Source organism: Meleagris gallopavo, chromosome 10 (assembly GCF_000146605.3).
Source record: "Meleagris gallopavo isolate NT-WF06-2002-E0010 breed Aviagen turkey brand Nicholas breeding stock chromosome 10, Turkey_5.1, whole genome shotgun sequence".
Lineage (NCBI taxonomy): Eukaryota > Metazoa > Chordata > Aves > Galliformes > Phasianidae > Meleagris > Meleagris gallopavo.
In genome coordinates this window covers 45,981-65,709 of record NC_015020.2, presented here as the reverse complement: position 1 = coordinate 65,709, position 19,729 = coordinate 45,981, and the positions used below count along the sequence as shown (strand labels likewise).

Here is a 19,729-nt window from a genome sequence, read left to right as displayed (position 1 = left end):
CAGCTGCTGCCTCGCTCAACTCCAGAAAACTGCTTCTCTTTCTATGTGCAAATGGAAGTGAGGTGATGTAACAGGAGGTGAGATGAGAAATCAGCCCCATAACTGAACTGTTGTAAAAAAATTTTGCACATTTAGGCATGTTCCAAAGTGTCAGTCAAGTAGCTGTGGAAAATAAAGCTGATGGTGCTTTGGATGCATGGATGCCTATGATGGCACTGCATTCTGAATTTACTGCTTTGACTCACATCTCTGTAAGGCATGAGTACTGCTAGAAACAGGCCTCAGCTACAATTCTTCTGTTTCACATCCCAGAACACATGAGCAAAACGCTAAGGCTATTTAGTGGAGCAGAAAAACTGAAGAGCGTTGAAAACCAAGCTCTAAAACAGAGTGCATTCTAACAAGGAGAGTCTGTATGAGAAATCCAGAGTAGTTGTGATCAGTCTTCCTCCAAACTTTATCAGAGCTGTGAGCTCTCATCCTTAGTTAATGAAGGTAAATACAATGTGCTTAAGTTGCTCTAATTTCCTACTTGTATGGTACAAACTATCAAGTAAGCAACTTAGACAGCTGTGGGACAACAATTTCAGTGAAAATATCCCCCAAAATGAATTTTGCTCTGACAAATAACTTCTAGAGGCCACATGCTATCACAAGCTTCACTTCAGTCAGGGAGGAGGAGAACTGCATTAGATTGCACTCCAAGGAGTTAGGCAGAGTGAGAACAGAGCTGATCAAAGCAATGCTGTCATTGAGAATTCACTGACATTTATTATAACAATATATTAAATTTTTACAATACAGATTTTACAATCCAAAAAGTTAATATCAAAATAAATGTTTGTAGAACTTTACCAGTCATCTCATCTCTGTATAAATACATAAAAGAGGTAGCTTTAAAGGCCACAGCAGCATTGGAAATGGCTTTTAGAAAGTTTTGTTGACTTAATTAAAGCAGTTTTGGAGAGCAACAAACGATAGATTTGAATAGAGTTGTCACCTGAAAGCAGACAAACCACGGGTACAACACACAGGGAAAGAGGTGCTTGTGCTTTTGTAATAAAAGAGGATGAGAAGAATTTACCAAAAGAGTTTTTCTAGCAAGTTTCTACTGTATGAAGATTAAGTGGATATTTTAAAAAGGAAAAACACCACTTTCAATTTGATAACATTTCAAGGGTTTGCTTTTTTCTTTTTTTTTAAGTATAATTCACATGCCTAATTACACACATTTCAGGTTTCAATACTTTTAACAGATTTGAGTTTTCAATGGAAAAGGTATTCAGGATGTTCTGACAAGAGCACTAAAGAGAGGCCCAGGACAAACATCTACAGGGCAGCAAACATCAATCCACTTCTTTCCTTACCTTCTCTCTCCAGCCTTACATAGTGCAGTATGCAGGACGCACACATTGCATTTGTGTTTAAATCCTTCCTAGCTATAGGAATGGCAAGCATCGTGCCTCTAAGGCTTTGCATTCAACTGTGCTCATTCCACTCCTTTCAAGAGCTTTGAATGTTTTTTTTTTTCTTTTTTTTTTTCTCACCAGCACTTCCAAAAAAAATCAGCAAAAAAACCCCCAGACTTACTGATTTTTCTATATAACCACGCAATCATTAGTAACAGCTCTAACTTCTAACTCAGTATATCACAAAACTTTTATCAGACCAGAGATCTTCACTTGAAACAGGAAATGCTACTAGTAAAGAGTCAAAAGATTCTTTTTTTTTTTTTTTTCCTTTCAATTCAATTATAAAACAGCACCATTGAGAAAAAAAAGAAGGCAGTTTTGGCTTCTTGAACATTCCCTCTCACCGCTCTCCTGACTTCATCTGGACCAAAATCGAGGGGTGAGCACCGTGGTTACAGACCTTGTGTTGTCACAGCCACCCCCTGGTCTTTGCTTCCATGTGTGCAGATGCATGATGCTGCTTGATGCTGTGATGCAGCTCAGCCAGTTGGCAACAGCCCACCTCTAATCTTCCTCTGGAGAAGAAAGGACGGTTATAAAAGATGGTTATTAGGACACGAGAGACCTCATTTTATAGACAGGAACATTTCAGTATTCAAAGGAATTCTATTGTTGCACTCTAATGCTGTCAAAAGCAGAGAACACTTAGTATCTCTAGAAATCTGAATGTTTTATCTTTAAAGCAAAAGACTAAATTTATTCACAGATAGCTAATCATTATGTGCTTTCAGCTGTATTCTGCAATGAAATCTTTAAAAAGGAACAGCCTTGCACACAGCAAGCATGACTTTGTTCTTCTCAACACAAAATTGTCTTCAGCTCATACAAAACACTGCTGTTTCTCACAGGCATGTCTGAGCTGCAAGTCAGCTCTGAACATTTCTGTCCCACAGGGCGAACAGGTACATCCTGTACATCCATCCCAGGTACACTGCATCAGACTGATGGGGGCAGGTGAGGACTCTGACTTCAGCTTCACAGTGCACTCATTATCTAGACTGCTGTTTCAAAAAATGAACCCAAACCTAATCATGTAGGAAGCAGGCCAGCAGGACGAGGTGGTCAAGTCATCCCTTATGTGGGAGCACGTGCAGCATGTGGAGCTTTGCCTCTGCTATGCAACTGGCAGAACAGGAGCTCGCGGGTACAGATGGCAGGGCAGACTTATGCTGTGACTGGGGTGGGTTTGCCACAGCCTGCCTGATGGGTGGAGAAAGTGGATGAGGCCCTTACAGGCAGCTGCCAGCCACTGAGCAGCAGCACAAGCACAGCGCAGGGGGGTTCTGCACAGCACTGCTGGTGGAGGAGCCCACAGGGGCAGGTGTGCGGCCAGGCCTGACAGGACAGGAGACAGCAGACGAGAACTGAAATACAGAGGTCTGGCTGAGCACAGCACCCTGGCACAGGCTGCGTGGAGGCGGGGCAGCCACCCCTCAGGCTGCCCACTTCAGTGCAATACCAGGTGACATGTTCATGGGCCCTGCCTGAGCACAGAGGTCAGGCTGGGTCACCTCCAGAGGCCTCTTCTACCTCAGCCATCCTGCAGTTCTGTTCTGTGTTACAGAAGCATAGGACATCCCCATAGCAAGGACCCACGAGGATCATGGAGTTCAGATATGGGCTCCACACAGGACCACCCAAATCCAAATCCTGCTAGGTTCCAGTTAATTCTTGTCTATACCACAGACAGCACGTAAGGGGAACTCTGAAGAAAATATTTACCCAGCTTCTAATAACTATTTCTGGTTTATTATAAGTAAATATTTTTTGGCATTTTAAGAACTCCAGTGAACTGGAACTTACTGGGACCCCAACTACACAAACTCAGGAAAAACTTACGAGTCATAAACTTTCCAGTGAAGAACTAAGACTTGCACAACATTTATTTCAAACTAATGTTTTTAAGGCCTTTGAAAACATCAGCTGTGCAACAGAATATTTATTTCGCTGCAACTGAACCATAAAAACCCTCCTAAAATAGATACAGTAATCAAAATCTTAAGTTGGCTTCTCCATTTTTTCCCACAAGTAATTACTAACCACAGAGTAACATACAATAGTGTAATTTACAGTCTTAAGAACAATGGCCACAGTGCAGCACACAGCTGCACACACACCCAGTTTCCAGTGCTACAGGGTTTGAAAACCACAGGCTTTTTCCTCTGTGGACTTCAGCAAATTCTTCACAGTGATTATGAGCTCAGTCGCAAAGAGAACTGCAGGTACACTGAAATTAATTTAAATGCTCTTCCACATTCTATCCCCCTTTGAATGGATGTTGACTATACTGGTCCTGCCCACTGCAAAACCAGCAGTGCAAAACCAGGAAGGCAGGCCCAACACCTCCCCTCATGTCAAACAGCTGACAGCTCTGTGCCAGTGCTGCTGCCTGGTCTCTAAGCACGTCCTGCTCTCACCCACTCTGGTCTAATAGCCTATCACAAAATTCTTCCCGTTTGTCTTCTCTATCCCTTTCTTACAGAAGCAATTATTTCACTTAACAAGTTCTCTTATTGCATTCAGGCCCACACAGTGCACGCAACGCTGCCTCAGAACTCATCTGAGTGATCGATGAATGGCTTACCGATATAACTCTTGTGAGACACAATCATAGAGCTCCTCTGCAGTAAATGTTATACTACTATTTATCTAGAACAAAGAACAAAGAATTACTGCAATAATTTACCAAGTATTTCACACCAAATAAATTATGCAGCTAGTATGACAGATACCGTTACTATATTACTCAACAGGCTCTCAAGCTGAGACTGTACATAAAAGAAAAAAGTTACATTATGTAGCATAAAATCAATTATCACTAATTATTATGAGCACATACAATGAGACTGACAAATACCAGTCCAGCTCCATTTTCTCACAATTCCTGCAAAAACGTACATCTACCTTCCCTCTGTAATCCTATAGCAACCAAAATAAGTTCTGACTCACTTTAATTCCATGAATACAGTCATTCTATACGTGCAGGCCTGAAAAACAGTAATTTCCTCTATGGGAGAGGACTGAAAATCTGAAATAAAGGTGTATTCAGTAGAAAGACACATATATCCTACTGTAAGCACTTACTTATTTCCTCTTCTTAAAATCCTTCAGCACTGAAAAATTCAAGAAGAGCTGGTAATTTCTGTTTAACCTTTTTTCATTTTTCTGCCAATTGTAGCCAGTATTCTCCATAGTCGAACACCTCATCTTCTAAAAATGCTTATTAGGTCAAGCTCTTTTGGTGCCTTTAGCTTTGAGGCTTTTCTTATGAAACATTCATAACAAATGCGTGCTCCAAAAGTCATAGAAGCAACTCAAGTACTGGTACAGATTCTACTAATTTTTATAGGTTTTGGCCAAGCATCTTGGGTCTAATATCTAGTAAAGTAAATAAAAGTTAATCTTCAAAATTCTAGCTTAATAGAAATGAACTGCTGAGACAGCTAACCTCCTAACTACTTTAAATCAAAATGAACTGAAATAGAAGTGCACCTGACAAGATGTTAAAGAAAACTTCATACCTCATGGCTTATGAGGAAGTTATACAGTGTCCAAATATCTTGGAAACTACTGTTTGGGGCCAGAACTCTGAAAAAGAAAAGGTTTTGGTTTTTTTAAGTATGCCAAAGGAATCCATGAAATAATTAAAAACCAGCAATCAGATACGCTTCATAAAAAAAAAAAATTAGTTTACCTTAAACAAAAAAAGACCTCTAATTTTTTAAGATTTTTTCTTCCCACTCATCCCTTTCCATTTCTCTAGCTATTGCTGTAACTCATTCTCTCCAATACTTTGATGCACAACTCAAATTTTACATTTTACATCCAATTTTTGCTGCTTCTAAGAATAACCTGCTCAACCCAATACTGAGAAGTGAAACTATGATGTGACAGCTGCAGAGGGTTATTCTGAAGAACTCGATTCCACATGAAATACTGGTGCTCTGTGCACGCACAGAATGCACAGAGTAGCCCACAGCTCCTCTCCAGAGCCCGGTCCTTGCATGCACGCTGCATGCAGAGCTGCCCTCTGCTAGCTTTGGCTCTCCATGCCGTGTCGTGAGGCTGAAGGATGTATGCCTTTTACTACAAGGATCCAAAAGTGACCCAACAGAGAAGCAATTCTCCCAAAGAAATACTTCTCCTTTCTAACTTCATTTGTATTGTTGTGGGAAAAACCCACAACATTCTTGTATTACACTACACATCGCATAACACTTTGCATCTGTTAAGAAATCCTGATAAAATTCTGCCTTGTGTTAGATTTTAAGTAAATAAATTAAGAAAATTACTTAACTTAAAAATAATTATTTCGGAAACTATTTACTTTCCTGCTCCCCAAGCTGCAGGCAGCATTCAGTGGTTACGAGGAAGCCAATTGTGTATCTGTTTAAATCCCTGAATCCTGACATCAGTGAGAATGCTGCAGACCCAGTGGGGGTTTCACAGAACACACACTGCAGGCTCTGAGAGGCAACCCTCTCTACTTCTACCAACCCCACGTAAGTACACTGGGTGTGAGAACATGCTTAATTTTGGTACTTGCTGCCAAAGTATACAAGCAAGCAGCTCACAGCATCAGCTCCATTCACTGAATGTCCCCAGGCCCCAGCTGAATGAAAAAGCCAGCCATGCTCCTAGTTCTCCGAGGAAACCCAAGCAAAATGTGTTAATAAGCAAATAAATAACGTTAAATCCTGCAATGGACTTTATGGAGGTAGTCTGGAGGAGTCACTATAGTTCCTCCTGGCTTTATAACACATAAGAAGAGGCATAACATTTGGCTCAAAGCACTACAATATCTTCAAATGAAAGACAATTGTTTAAGGATCAAACACTGCAGTACACGAAATTCAGAAAACAATTTGGTGAGAGAAGAGCCTACACATTAACTTCCCCCACAAATCCTTAACAGGTCAACATTCATCCTCCTACTGCTGTAGAATGTGTGGGATATTTGACACAGTTTTTATGAAACCAACGCATCAGTCTGGTTGAATGAAAGGCATTGCTATTGTCAGTAAGTTCTCAAGGTGTTTGTCTGAAATTTTTGATGAACTTTTACTCCTCCTGTATTTCATCCTTGACAACAACCGTTTGCAAGCACACATAATAGCAAAAAGTGATGACACAAATCATACGTCATAGTGAAGTGTGGGGTATTTTTATCTGGTGCAGTGGAATTCCAAAGTCACAGCCCCAAGCAATAGGTGAGCCCGTGGCTGGGGGGGCTGCAGACAGACACCCTTCTGTCTCAGTGATGCTTCTGGGAGCGCAGCCTGAGCCTGCACATATCCCCCTCCCCTCTTCCCCCGCCCTTTCCTCCTGTGGCACGAATAGGAACGGGGAAAGCTGCATTCCTCAGCTTGCCCCTGTCTCCAAACTGTTACTGAGAGGGGTGAGTTAATTTCTCTTTGGTATCTTCTCCTATAGCACCTATTTCACAAATAAAGACTCTGTCATCGCCTTTGATTGCTCTGTGCTCTAGTAAGAGAGATGTTATAAAAGTCTCTAAGTTTCAGCTGGGACAGAATTGTTTTCTTCAGAGTGCCTGGTATGATCTTGGTTTTAAGAAAAAAAGCAGTGCTGATAACACACCAATGTCTATAGTTACTGCAAAGCAGTGTCACACAGAGCCAAGATGTTTCCAGTTTCCCATCTCATACTAATAAAGTGCTGGGAGGGGACAAATTAGGACGGCTGACTTAAACTGGCCAGAGGGACATCCCATGTCATACGACACACGTGGAAGGAAAGTTTTGAGGGGGCTTCTTCTTGCTCTCTTCCACTGGCTGGGGGCTAGCTGGGCATCGGTTGGTGGGTGGTGAGCAATTGCTCCTGCATCACTCCTTATATACATTCACAACTATTATCCTTTTTCCTTTCTCTTACTTTTATCTCAATCCATGAGTTCTGTCCTCCATCCCTCTGGAAAGAGGAGGAGAGAGTGAATGACTGTATGGTGCTTAGCCACCTACAGGTCAAACCACAGCAGTCTGGTAGAGATACCATCAGATTCGAATATCTGACTTCGAAAATTGGCAAGCAATGTTTTTATGCCAACTGAAAATGGATTCACAAATATATAAAAAAACTGATGATTTTTTCAGCACTCTTGAAATCTCAAATTCCTTTATCAAAACAAAGCAAGGTTGCATATTTTCACTGCTCACAGGACCATCTCTAACTAGTGTTTCAAAATGCATGAAATTGTTTGCCACAACTTGGTTAAGCACTCCACTACACCCTCCCCGTGCCCTGGTTCCAGTTCAGACAGTGGAAGCTGCACATGATGAGCTGCTGCTGTGATGGTGCAAGGCACAGGTGCCACTGTATGGGCTGGGCTAAACCACATGCAGTCGACCACCGGGACATGCCTGGCTTAACCCTGTAAGGCTCTGGTTAACTTCGATGTCAGAAGATCAGAAAGGCAAATAGGAATGACAAATGGAAAAACAAAACTTCTGTGCCACCTAAAATCTTGGTAACTCAGTAATTCTGCATTAGACTCCTACAGTAAGGGACAACAAGCAATTTAACAGCTTTTCTTCAGTCGTCAAGAATGTCTTGGGTTTCACAAAAATTAATAATAATAACAAAACCAACAAACAACTATTGCTAGTGTTTTTTCAAGTGGGATTTTCTCTCTGTTTTACTTCCAGAAGGAGATGGCATAAGGAGAAAGACTGAAAGCAGAGCCCTTAACATAGAGACATTCTGATGAAAATAACTAAACATCTTAGCAGTCTCAAGGAAGAAAGAATCTACTAAATACACATCAAGAAGAAGACCCCTCAATTCCCTAAGAAAGGCCAAGGAAACAGTTTCTCTGCACCTGCTGTTTTCAAATCAACAGGATTTGTTTTAAGTTAGTTAACTGCAAAACATCCAACTCAGAGATAAGATTGGACATGGTAACACTGCACTGCATTTCTGAGACCTCTAAAAAATTATACTTCAAAATTAAAAATGTTTAGATGAGAAATTAATAAACCAGTGCGTTTCAAATTGTAGATATATTAGAAATTCCACTCAGATACTACAGAATTCAGGTTACTTCCTGCAGTAGGTAACAGATACCTGCATACCTTGCACTGCATTAGTACAAATGTCTGAGTACTGTAGCTAACAGTATTTGCTGTAAGCCATTTTTTGTGAGCAATTTTGAAGTTGGCATGTGAACAAAGTATTTTTTTTCTTAGTGTACAGCTTAAAAAAATACCAACCAACCAGAAAGAACTACATAGATTCACCAAAGACTAAACACACTTCTGATGTTGAAAAGGACTTCATATCTAAATGAATTTGGTCGGGAACCACAACACAGTAAGGTTCCATGTAAAACTCCCAGTGGGGCATGCAGACCCTCGAATCAGAAGTTACACTCAGTCGAGTGACTGCTGGTTTGCACAAACACCTTCAGACACACTTAAATGCTGCCCATAAAGCTTTCAAAAGGTTAAGAAAGCTGTCTGTTCCTAGCATTCCAATCACTATGTTTAGGGGAAGACCAGCAAGACATAAGAAGATATTTCAGAAGACAAGACATAAAAGGCTGCAAACACTTCCAATCTTCTTCTGGCACACACCTCGACTTCAACAGGTGAAAAGTTAAATACATCCTCAATGCTTAGAAAGGAGGGAAGTGATGCAGCTCCAATACATCTATATCTTCCAGTATATACACCCCAGCAGCCATTTCTTGTGATGCATTCTGCATTTCTTCAAAAAGAATTTCTGAAGAACTAATCATCTGTGATAAATACTTAAACTTTTCTTCCCTCCAAACATGAAGGGCCCAAATACCTTCCAGTGGGATCAATGGAAGAACTTTTAAAGTGATGAAAAACTTGGCACAAACTTGGAAACCCTGAGTCGCATAAATTCTTCTGTTGCCTCAAAGAGCTACTTGAAAACCAAAAAATATTTCAAGGATCAGGACCCACAACAGGCCCCTTGTAAACTAGTTCAAAATAATACCTAACACAACCAACACACAATACTCAATACAATACTACTGTAAGCCATCACTGAAAAGATGCAGAAATACTACTCATTGCAATTAAAAACAATTTATATACTTTAGTTATATAAAATGACTTGTGGACCGATATCACTGCTTTGGAATAAGTGAAGATTGCCAACAGATTTTTCTTCCTACTCTTCCTGCCTTTGGCATTTTATAAATAATGTAGTACATTTGCTCTAAAGCATCCAGAGAAACACTCAGGTAATCTCCAAAATGCTGAGAGCAATGGATGAGGTGCTGATTTTTGGTAATGATGCACACCTGAGAAACATTTCATGGCTTCACAAACAGATGTACAAACTTTGGAGATTTAATCATCTTTCTTTGTTGTGAATCCATGTAATGCACATGAGCACGTACCATGCCCTTCTCTATGTAAAGGGGAAAGAAGCCATTTGTGCTCACTTCTTAAGCAGTGAATCTCAAGAAGACAGTGATAGAACAGGAGCTCCAGTGATCAGCTACATGTTAGACAGCTATGAAGCAATGCTTTGCTTGCATGGAGCCCTGCTGTCAACAGGCAGGTTACATACAGATGCTAGCCATACTAGTTATTGCCTTTACTATAATGCTGCCCAACATCTATGGCATGCAGCACATTGCCATGTAACTTCTGTTCTGCTATCAGTGTCACTGTAGGAAGAAACAAAGATAAAAGTCTGTACTGCATGATGGAAGTCTTGAGGGAAGAGTAAGACGCACAGAGCTATTGGTGAGAACTCCCCCAAGAAGCAGCCTGTTTTTTATAATACCTGTATTTGTCACAAGCATGTTCAGGCCAGGAGGTCTGGACAGACATAGCAGTGTTGCAGAATATGTTTGTTTATGAGGAAGTGTACAGTCACACGCTTATCTCAAGAAGAGCAACTGTGCTTTTCTAACTGTTTTTAACAACCACAAAGCCTGAACTTCTAATGCAGCTGCACTTTCAACACAACTTATTTTTAAACATTCCAAACTTTCACAAGACTTTCTTTCTTAGTTGTTTTAGATGGCAAGGAACAGAAGCTACCGTGATTTGTCACTAAACCTTTACTGTCTCCAAATTTTCAAGTTAAAACTTTTTCACTACTTTTTCTCCAGATGCTTCATTTTCTGTAATCATACCAATTGCTGTAAGGCACTATTTCAAAAAAAAGAAAAGAAAAAAGGGAAATAAATGCATATTAAGTTCAGCCTTAGAAAGGCTGAGATAACTCCAGTAAAATGAGCCTCCTCCCTTTCACAAACTTCAACTTCCTGTTTTGATACTCTGTTATAAATATATACCATGTATGTGTTCTGCATGTTACATATGTAACTGCAGTGTCCCTAAAAGCACAGCTTCTGACTCTAGCTGGAAAACCTGCTCAGAAACCTCACACTAAGATGAAAACAGATACATGTTGTACGACTCCAGAATTTCCTGCCCCACGACGCCCCCTACTGCAACTCCAGGGGACAAATTCACAGCAAGCTTTTCAAATTGAAACATTCTAAGAAAACCACTTTTATTTACAGAACTAATAATAGTGTACTGTAGGTTAGTAGTAGAAAAGAAAAATTTAAGAGTATTTCAGAATTATTTCATAAACGCTACGGAGTTTCAGCGTAGTCACATGGAACAGAAAATAGATTCCTCATTTCAACAAAGAACCTGAATCCTGTTTGCCTCAAGCACTTTTCTAATCAAAAGGCACATTTTCTGAAAAACAGATTTCTCTGACATAATGGCAGACGTTGTTATTTTAGAGTTCTTCCACAAGGGGGAATACAGAAGATAGGTTGCTTCCAGTAAAAGAAAAAGTGTCAGAAACACCTCCGATAAGGATGCTTACAGCAGTATCTGTAACTTCAATCACAATTACAAAGCAGTTCCTATTAGCACCCTTTACAGGACATGAGCAGGAAAAGGAGAGAGCTGCACAGTCAAGAGAACTTAAAGCATTCTTCTGTAGCTGTTCCTGCTGCTGATTAAACTTCACTGCTACAAAATGAGGACTGTGTAAAGACTGCACAAGAAACACCTTCATCTTTCTGCAGTCCATATTTATTGTTGAGCACGCACACACATTAAAAAAAAGAAAAAGGGAGGAAGAAGGAACAGAGGGAACACTATTCTGCCAAAGGAGAGAGTTCAGCTTGTTACCACTGCAGCAGCACAGGTTTTGACTCATTAAGAATACTCTAGAATTAAGCAACAATGAAATCTCAAAATTCCATCTAAACATTAGAAATGTACCCAATTCCAGCCGGCCTCACATTTGAAAAATAAATGTTCTAAATGATTCTCAGCTCTTGCCACCAGAGCTAATGCAGCATTTAACCATGTCCCAGTTGCTGTAACACTACAGGCAGTTGCCAGTGGCTTGTTATCACATCAAAACAAGTTCCAAGTCATAAAAGAGAAAATTCACTACAAGAAATCTGGTGGTCTACCAAGAGTTAATTATTCTTTCATTACCAATAAATCGTACTATACACATATAATACTGAGATGTTACTGAAAATTATGAAACTAAGCATGCACATGTAACCTCTAGTTTGGTTAAGTGACTTTTAGGACTCTGTGACTGCTATTCTTATGACTTATGATTAGCTGAAACGCTTACCTACGAATTCCTTCAAGGATATAATTCACAGCTGCTAACAGTTTCTGCAGTCCCGAAAAAGCTTCTTCAAATGAGGACTTCACAATTACTGTGTTGGACTCTAACTTCTGGAAAATTTCAAGCCTAATATTACAAAAACAAAGATGAAACAAAGAAAAGTAGTAAATAAAAATCCTTTAAATTCACTGTTGTTTGTATGCACTGCATTCTGACTATTAATAAAACAAGATCAATTTATACTACAGCCATATCTTCTAAAGAAGTCTAGGAAGCCTATGCCCTACAATTGTTCTTCTCTGCTTAAAATTGTCCTTGACAACTCTCTAACAGTATTTTACCTCTGACCTTTACTTAAATAGATTTATCATTAAACTATACTTGAGATGAAAACATCTCTTCATATGTAACTTGAGCAAGCCTCTGCAAACCCCCCAGAAGAGGATGTTTAGGCTGAAGAAGCAAAGAAAATTGCTTTCTATGTACTTTTCCAAGCTTTTTCATTTTCCATATTTAGTGGAACAGGACTGACACCTTTTCTTCACTGGTTGCACTGGGACCACAAGCTGCATTGCATTCATGAAAAATAGCCTCCACTGGTGGGGACAAGCAGGATTTTTTTGATGTAAGATGAGTGTGAAATGACCAGCAATTCTAGAATGTCGTATTTTCTTCACACCACGGTCTTTAACAGGCAGCGAGATCCAACAACTCAGCTCCATTTTCATTTCAAGTGGTATTTTTGGAACAGATTTTCCTCATGAAACAATGTCTATTTGCAACCATGAAACTGAGAAATATCCCAGCCAGAGAACCAATTATCCCCACTATGGAGGAAGAATTGTTTTACACTGTGACTGTTTTCTGATGCAGATCCTCATTTGGCCTGAACGGCACATGAAGTCACCTTCCAGCCAGCTTCAATTCAGATTAATCTGCATTGGTGTAAGCCCAAAAGAATTACACTGGTGCAGCTCCACAGCATACTGAAAGGTTAGTTTAGAAGTGGCATGGGTAGAGATATTATCACTGTTTATTATGACAGTTCTTAACAGATAATAAAAAAATAATGTTCCTTTGTGCTTGACAGAACTCAGATCCCACGTCTCAAAAAAGATTTTAGATTAAGACTACAAAAACCTCACAGTATTTATTCACACTTTTTTTTATAACATGCAAAAAAAAGCACAGTGTTAAAATGATTTTCAAGCAGAGTCTTCAAGAATAACAAAAATAGCAGCAAGACTTCTATATGGAGTAACTTTTCTTACATGCAATTTTGAGTGTATGTGAGAAATGAAATGAATGAGCAGACTCTGCATTTGGATACTTCACCTTTAAGGTGAAGAAATTTGCTTAAAAGGAAAACTATCTCCAATCAATTAAGGTTTAAAAAATAATTTAAGAAGTGCTTTTGCATAGGCTAGTATAGTTCCACAGGGTTTGAGAAGTCACCAAAGGAAAACACAGAGCTTGAATGCCTCTTTCTATGGAAGAAGATTAAATTTTCATTGAAGTCTCCCATTTGTGCATCTTAAGAGCTCTTTAACACTGTTCTCTTAAGTTACTCATTCCATTAAGTTACTCATACACTGCCAGGAAAAGGAACAGCAGGCTATACAGATCAGTGACTGTATCTATATAACATTTCTTATGCTCCTCACTTCTTTGTGTCACAAGCTGTGTGATGCTTTCATTAATCTCAGTTAATTACTAATAGCTTCTTCTGAGCAAAAACAAGCAGTTCCTATGGTATTTTTGAATGGAAATGACATAAACTTATGTTTAACTTTGATATTTCTGTAGTACACCATACCTGTACAAATTCATTGTATTCCATATACCTTCAAGGACTGACCAGATTTCCTGGTGCCTATCTTCTTGAGCAACATGCATGCTTGGAGGCAGCCGTTTTTCTTCAGAGTTTTGAAGATTTGGTGTTGTTTCTTCCATTCTTTCGCACAGAGAACTTTTTGAAAGAACCATGCTGTCTTCAGATAAATTCTGCTCACTGTCTGACCTCACCTTATAAAAGTTTAGAAGCAAACATTGAATGCATTTAATTTCCTAACTTAAGGAAACTTGAAAACTTCTAATTGCTTCAGGTTGTTTTTACTGTTGTTAAGGTGACACTCAAAAAAGCAAGGCATATCTTTTCCAATTTTAACCACCCTTATGACAGTCTCTGTATCTAATGCACCTCTTAGTCTTTTACCAAGGTTTTCTTCTATAACTGTAGATCAGGAAACTGAAGCAAAGGTTAAAACCCTACATCAAAGCTTCACAGGTAAGTTAAAATCAACTACAACGCTCTTACTTGCGCATGGAAAGCCAACACTGCTTTCCCTCCCATGAGTGGTGGCACACTCCTCTGCAATAGTAAAAGTATTCATAGATCAGTGGCAAACCGACACAGGAGATGTATCCAGGTTACACTGATGTGACACAAACAAGTCTGTAAAATGACATTTCCTTGTGAGGTCAAAAGTCAGATAAGGACAGAAGGAAACAAGTTTTCAGACAGAAAGCCTCCTTCTCAATGTGGCACTGATCACAGAATAGTGGCTGACTGCAATGCATGCAGAACTCAGGAGTGCAGCAGAGAACCAAGACTCATGAGCACAAGATACTGGATCGTCCTTCCCCTCCTTGATCTTTCTCTTCTTCCTTTCCCTTCCAGCATTTTCCAAAAGTTAAAATAACTCTAACAGATATTCTGACTTCCACTCTTTTTTTCCACATGAAGAAAGATTTCAAGTCACCCAGGTTCACTATTTCCTTTGTATGCCACTACACTCAGAACTAACAATCATCGCAAACCAATGACATTTCTTCCACAAAAACTCAGAGATGAACTGCACTTAAGGACATACTTCTCAGAGCACAAAAGGTATCAGAACACTCTCTACTAACTACCACAAAGCACATGGTATAAAAGAAGTCCCTCCTGCGTATGTAGTAATACAGGAATACAGCTACTGAGACAAAGAAAGATGAAATAATGTGGCCAGGAATAATAACACAGGATCGATATAAAAAAATAAATCCTTAATTTTAATCCCTAAGACCATCTTTAACAGTTACAAATGCAATATAAAACCAAGACGTTTTTCCTGAAGGCAACTGAAGGTAATGTTTTTCAGTCACATTCCAAATACTAACACATTTATATTAGAAAAAAGCCTACCAAGCATACATGTAGAGATAGATGCTTGCTACAAGAAAATAGAAGTTAAATTTGGGGGGTTATTAGAAAACAACCAATGTATTGCAATGTTTTCTGCCATAATTTTTTTTAAAATTCTGTGAATAACTTAAAAATCGAAGCCAGGTTTACAATACGAACATAGAGCAACTTCAAGAACCAATTAGGTGAACGAATACTGAAACACCTCTCACCTCTGTACATGTTTGGTATAGCTTATTCACTTTCTCATAAGCCCGGGGCAGCACTCCATCATAGTCAGACCTCAAACTGAAAGCGTGCAGTAATTGCTTGGTTTCCTGGAGCAAGACAACAGCTGTTGAGGTGTCCAGTGTTTTACCTGACATTTAGATATTAACATGGGAAATAAAACAATATAATAATTAGATGTTAAGCATTGTTAGCATTGCATTTTTAGGAGGCAATTTTAATACTCAAATATCTGAATTAACTAAGGTGGATATAAGGCCTTGAAAAATGGCTCAGAAACATCAGATTAAGAAGCCTCAAGAGAAATATTAACAACAAGGCGTAGAGCTAACATTTCTCCATCTTAACCAAGTCCTCCAAACTTATCCACAACCTGGCAAGAGGCTTAAATGGCATATTTAACATAATAGATATGGAACAGCAATATCCCAGAGGAGCTGCATCTGCTAAAATCCAGTTCTTAAACATCACACTAAATAAATGGAAGGGTTCTTTTATTTTTTACTTTAAAAAAAAAAAACAACAACAAGCCACCCTGTCCTCCTTTACCACATTAAGTCCACTTTATTCCTCTACAGATTATTTATCAAATGCAGATCATTTGGCAACATAAAACACAGAGGGAAATGAAGGGAAGATTATTTTCTTCCTAAAAATAGTTGAGAGACTTCAGTGACCATCACTGTAAACATTCTTTAAAATGCTTCTACATTGATTTTGGTTCTACATTACTAGATGGTTGAACTGGGTGATCTTGTGGGTCTTTTCCAACCTTGGGGATTCTGTGATTTAATCATATAGAGTACATGCCCAGCTAAGATTACTTCTGTAACTGAAAATTAACATTCTTAGAGATTCTTACCTGTACAAAAGTGTTTATAGAGAAATTCAATAGTTGCAAGTAAGTTCCTTGGCACAACATAACCAAAAACAGCCACCCAGTGCTTTTTGTAGCACTGCAGTAAGTTTGCTAATGTCCATGGTGGCTTCAAATATAGTATCTGAAAGACAACACATTTCAAAAGTCAAACAGACATATCCAGTTCTGTTCTTCAATAATGTTATTTGTATTTGCTGAAGCAGAATTCCAATGATTCCTCAGAAATAAAGTTATATTCAGATTTAACAAACCAAACAAAGTTATCTATTTAAAAATTTTGATTCAGCAATATCATTGCATAGGCAAAGATGTCCATGAAGAAGCATCCAGTGTACAATAATAACCTTTCAACATTTGCATGATTTTTCATTCTCCTTTTCTCAAATATTCAAAACACCCCTGAGTAATCTCATAATGCATTACCTATGTACAAAAGCCAGAACAACAGAAAATATGCCTTTGATTATCTACAATTATCCTTCCAATTCTTATTAGTAAGAATAAGCATACTTTTCACAGCTGTGTCTATTATGTGCATACTACAATTAAATTATAATTTATTATTATGATGTGAAACCAGAATTTGGAAAGATGTTGACAGGAACAAGTTAAGCTAATTGTAAATGCCTAATTACTTAGCAACTAATCAAGACTCCATCCTATGAAATAGTAATCATCCCATGCAAACAATTTTTTTTTAAATCACAAAGGCATATGCACAGTAAATTTAAATGTCTCACTAACCCTCACCAGCTATAAAATGAACTCTGTACCAAAGCAGTGTATAATTTAAAAATGTATTGTACCTGAGTACTTATTTTATACTAACAGTAATTTGAAAAAGCGAGTGCTTGGAGGTTAACATCCCTGTAATTCTGCATCTGCAATGTAATGTGTGAATAATTATACTCACATGGTATATAAAAGCACTCTGATGGGAGACAAATGCTTTCAACAACTGTAACGTTGTATAAAATATTATATATATTATATAAATTATATAAACTGTGATGGAATATTTTACTGAAGGATATATCTACAATTCAGTGATTTAACCACACTTAGAAAAGTCTAAGTGCAGTGAAATTAATGCAAAGAGTTTGGAAAATTCACACTGCACAGCCACATAGCCAGAATTTCTATTACCATATTATTAATACTGCAGGAATTACTGGTCAAATAGAATCATCTTATCACAAAATGAAATTGTAAAATTAAACACTCATGTTAAACAGACTGTTACATTAATAAATTACAAGACTTAGCTGTTTAGTTTAGCACAGGTACTGAAATCACTGAAGTATTAAACTTCTTAATACTTGATATACCAAGAAAGATGACATATGAAACTACCTCCATCCATAGGTTTCCAAATACAATTTTCATTTCAGTCTCCAAAATACAAGACAAAGCATCTCCTAAGTTCTTTTCAAGATCTGGAATTATATTTGGAAATTGAGAAGTAAGATGAGTATCACTTCTTTCTGTTTTCTGGAAAGTAAGATGAGCATCACTTTCTTTTCTTTTCTGGAATTCTCTATCTGTAAAGCCAACAGCAATAAAAGATACTAATCGCAACAGCTTCTATAGCTGATACAGGTTGATAGTATACAAATCACTTGTTCCCACAAATAAAAGACAGATTGCACTTTACACTGTGGTACAAAGCAGATAAGGTACACCTAATCAGGTTTCAAGCATTTCTAGTTATACTCACTCGTACTGTGGATATTTTTATTTATGAGCAACTAAACAAGACAATCTAATTTCCACAGGGTATTGCTCATTTGTGCTATCACTTATCTTTTATTAAATACCTCAGATTATATACAGGCAGTGGAGCTATCAGCAAGTATGAGAAGATCACTGCTTACCATTGCAAGCTGTATTTGCATCTTCTGAAACATTAACAAGTAACCCCAGAATCTAGCCCTACTGGTTGGGATGCATGTAAAGCTATTGCTAGAAAGTGTAAAGGATGGGCTCAGTATAAAGGCTTTATAACTAAGCAAGAATAGGACCCAAACTGCTTCAACTGGAAACATCGGTTTTCACTCCTGTAACGTAGGACACAGTTTAAAGGACTGTAAACAAAATTAATTCATGCTGTGCTTTGTTTTGGTTTTCTGTAAAATGAAAAGATGCCACGTGAATTTCCTCACATCATAAGAGACAAATGTTTTAATAAAGATTTCAAACTTTCAGGAAACTGCTTACCTTTGAAAACAGAAAATCTATCCAAAACAAACACTGAGGATTCAAACTGTATAAAAATTGAGGCTATATATATGATCTCCTGCACTGATCAGTAGGTCTCAAAAGCCAGTGTATGTTTATGCACACATTAAACAAACTTACCACATTTCGATTGCTGCAGTTCCAGGCAGTTCAGACGCTTGTTTACATTCAGGTTCAGTAGAGCAGTAACCAAATCCACTTTACAAAGTGCCTTGACCTCACACACAATGGCTTTATTGCATAAATTTTTGTCATCTCTAGGAAAAGATAATTAATTTTTGACATAAAGCTGACAGTACTTCATATTAAGTAATAAGTTACGAATAAAGCACTGAAAGATTTGAATCCTGTAAGCTTATTTTGTGATCTTCTGAATATAAGGAAGTATACCTTCTTACAAGGTTAGAATCAGTTCAGAAAAAAAAAAAAAAACAGAAAATGAACTGAACTAGCTACTCTGAAAGAGTATTTGTCAGGCTCTGAGCTTGCTTTAAGAAAAGCAAAACCACAAGTACTGCAGTAGTGATGCTTAGTTGCTATGATCTTAGAATGCAGACAAGGCTATGATTTGAAGACATTCATACCTTATTACACTGATATAATGCAGCCCTATTTTCCATAAACTGCTGACTGAGTTATATTCACAGATACCACCTTCAGGCACATATACTGGAGCACAACTGCTACAAACTTGGGCTCTGGTACTCTCTCACAAATTCCCATTGCTTATACTGATAAAGGATAAAGGCATTTTCAGATGAAAAGCACTTTTAAGGTCACCAGCAACACCTTCTGTTCTTTACTCAGAGAAATCTAAAGGGTGAGAGAGCTGGAGCTCTTCAGCCTAGAGAAGAGAAGGCTCTGAGGGGACATTATAGTGGCTTTCCAGTACCTGAAGGGGCCTACAGGAAAGCTGGGGAGGGATGTTTTACAAGCACATGTAGCAACAGAATGAGGGGACCTTTAAAACTGCTTTAAACTGGAAGAGAGTAAATTTAGACTAGATATTAGGAAAAAAAGTACTTTAACTGTGAAGGTGCTGAGACACTGGAACAGGTTGCCCGAGGGCTTGTGGATGCCCTCTCCCTGGAGGCATTCAAGGCCAGG

General features: G+C 38.4%; 1 protein-coding gene across 1 annotated transcript in view; it reads right to left on the bottom strand.

Annotated features, from left to right (window-relative positions):
* Positions 1 to 1,519: 1,519 nt before the first annotated feature.
* Positions 1,520 to 19,729, bottom strand: part of SWT1 (SWT1 RNA endoribonuclease homolog) — a 31,272-nt gene continuing 13,062 nt past the window's right edge. The window contains 9 exon segments of the mRNA XM_031554940.1: positions 1,520 to 1,782; positions 1,784 to 1,987; positions 4,994 to 5,060; positions 12,093 to 12,215; positions 13,906 to 14,114; positions 15,489 to 15,634; positions 16,367 to 16,505; positions 17,738 to 17,925; positions 18,743 to 18,885. Of these exon segments, the coding sequence (XP_031410800.1) occupies positions 1,642 to 1,782; positions 1,784 to 1,987; positions 4,994 to 5,060; positions 12,093 to 12,215; positions 13,906 to 14,114; positions 15,489 to 15,634; positions 16,367 to 16,505; positions 17,738 to 17,925; positions 18,743 to 18,885 (1,360 nt within the window). The 3' untranslated portion in view covers positions 1,520 to 1,641.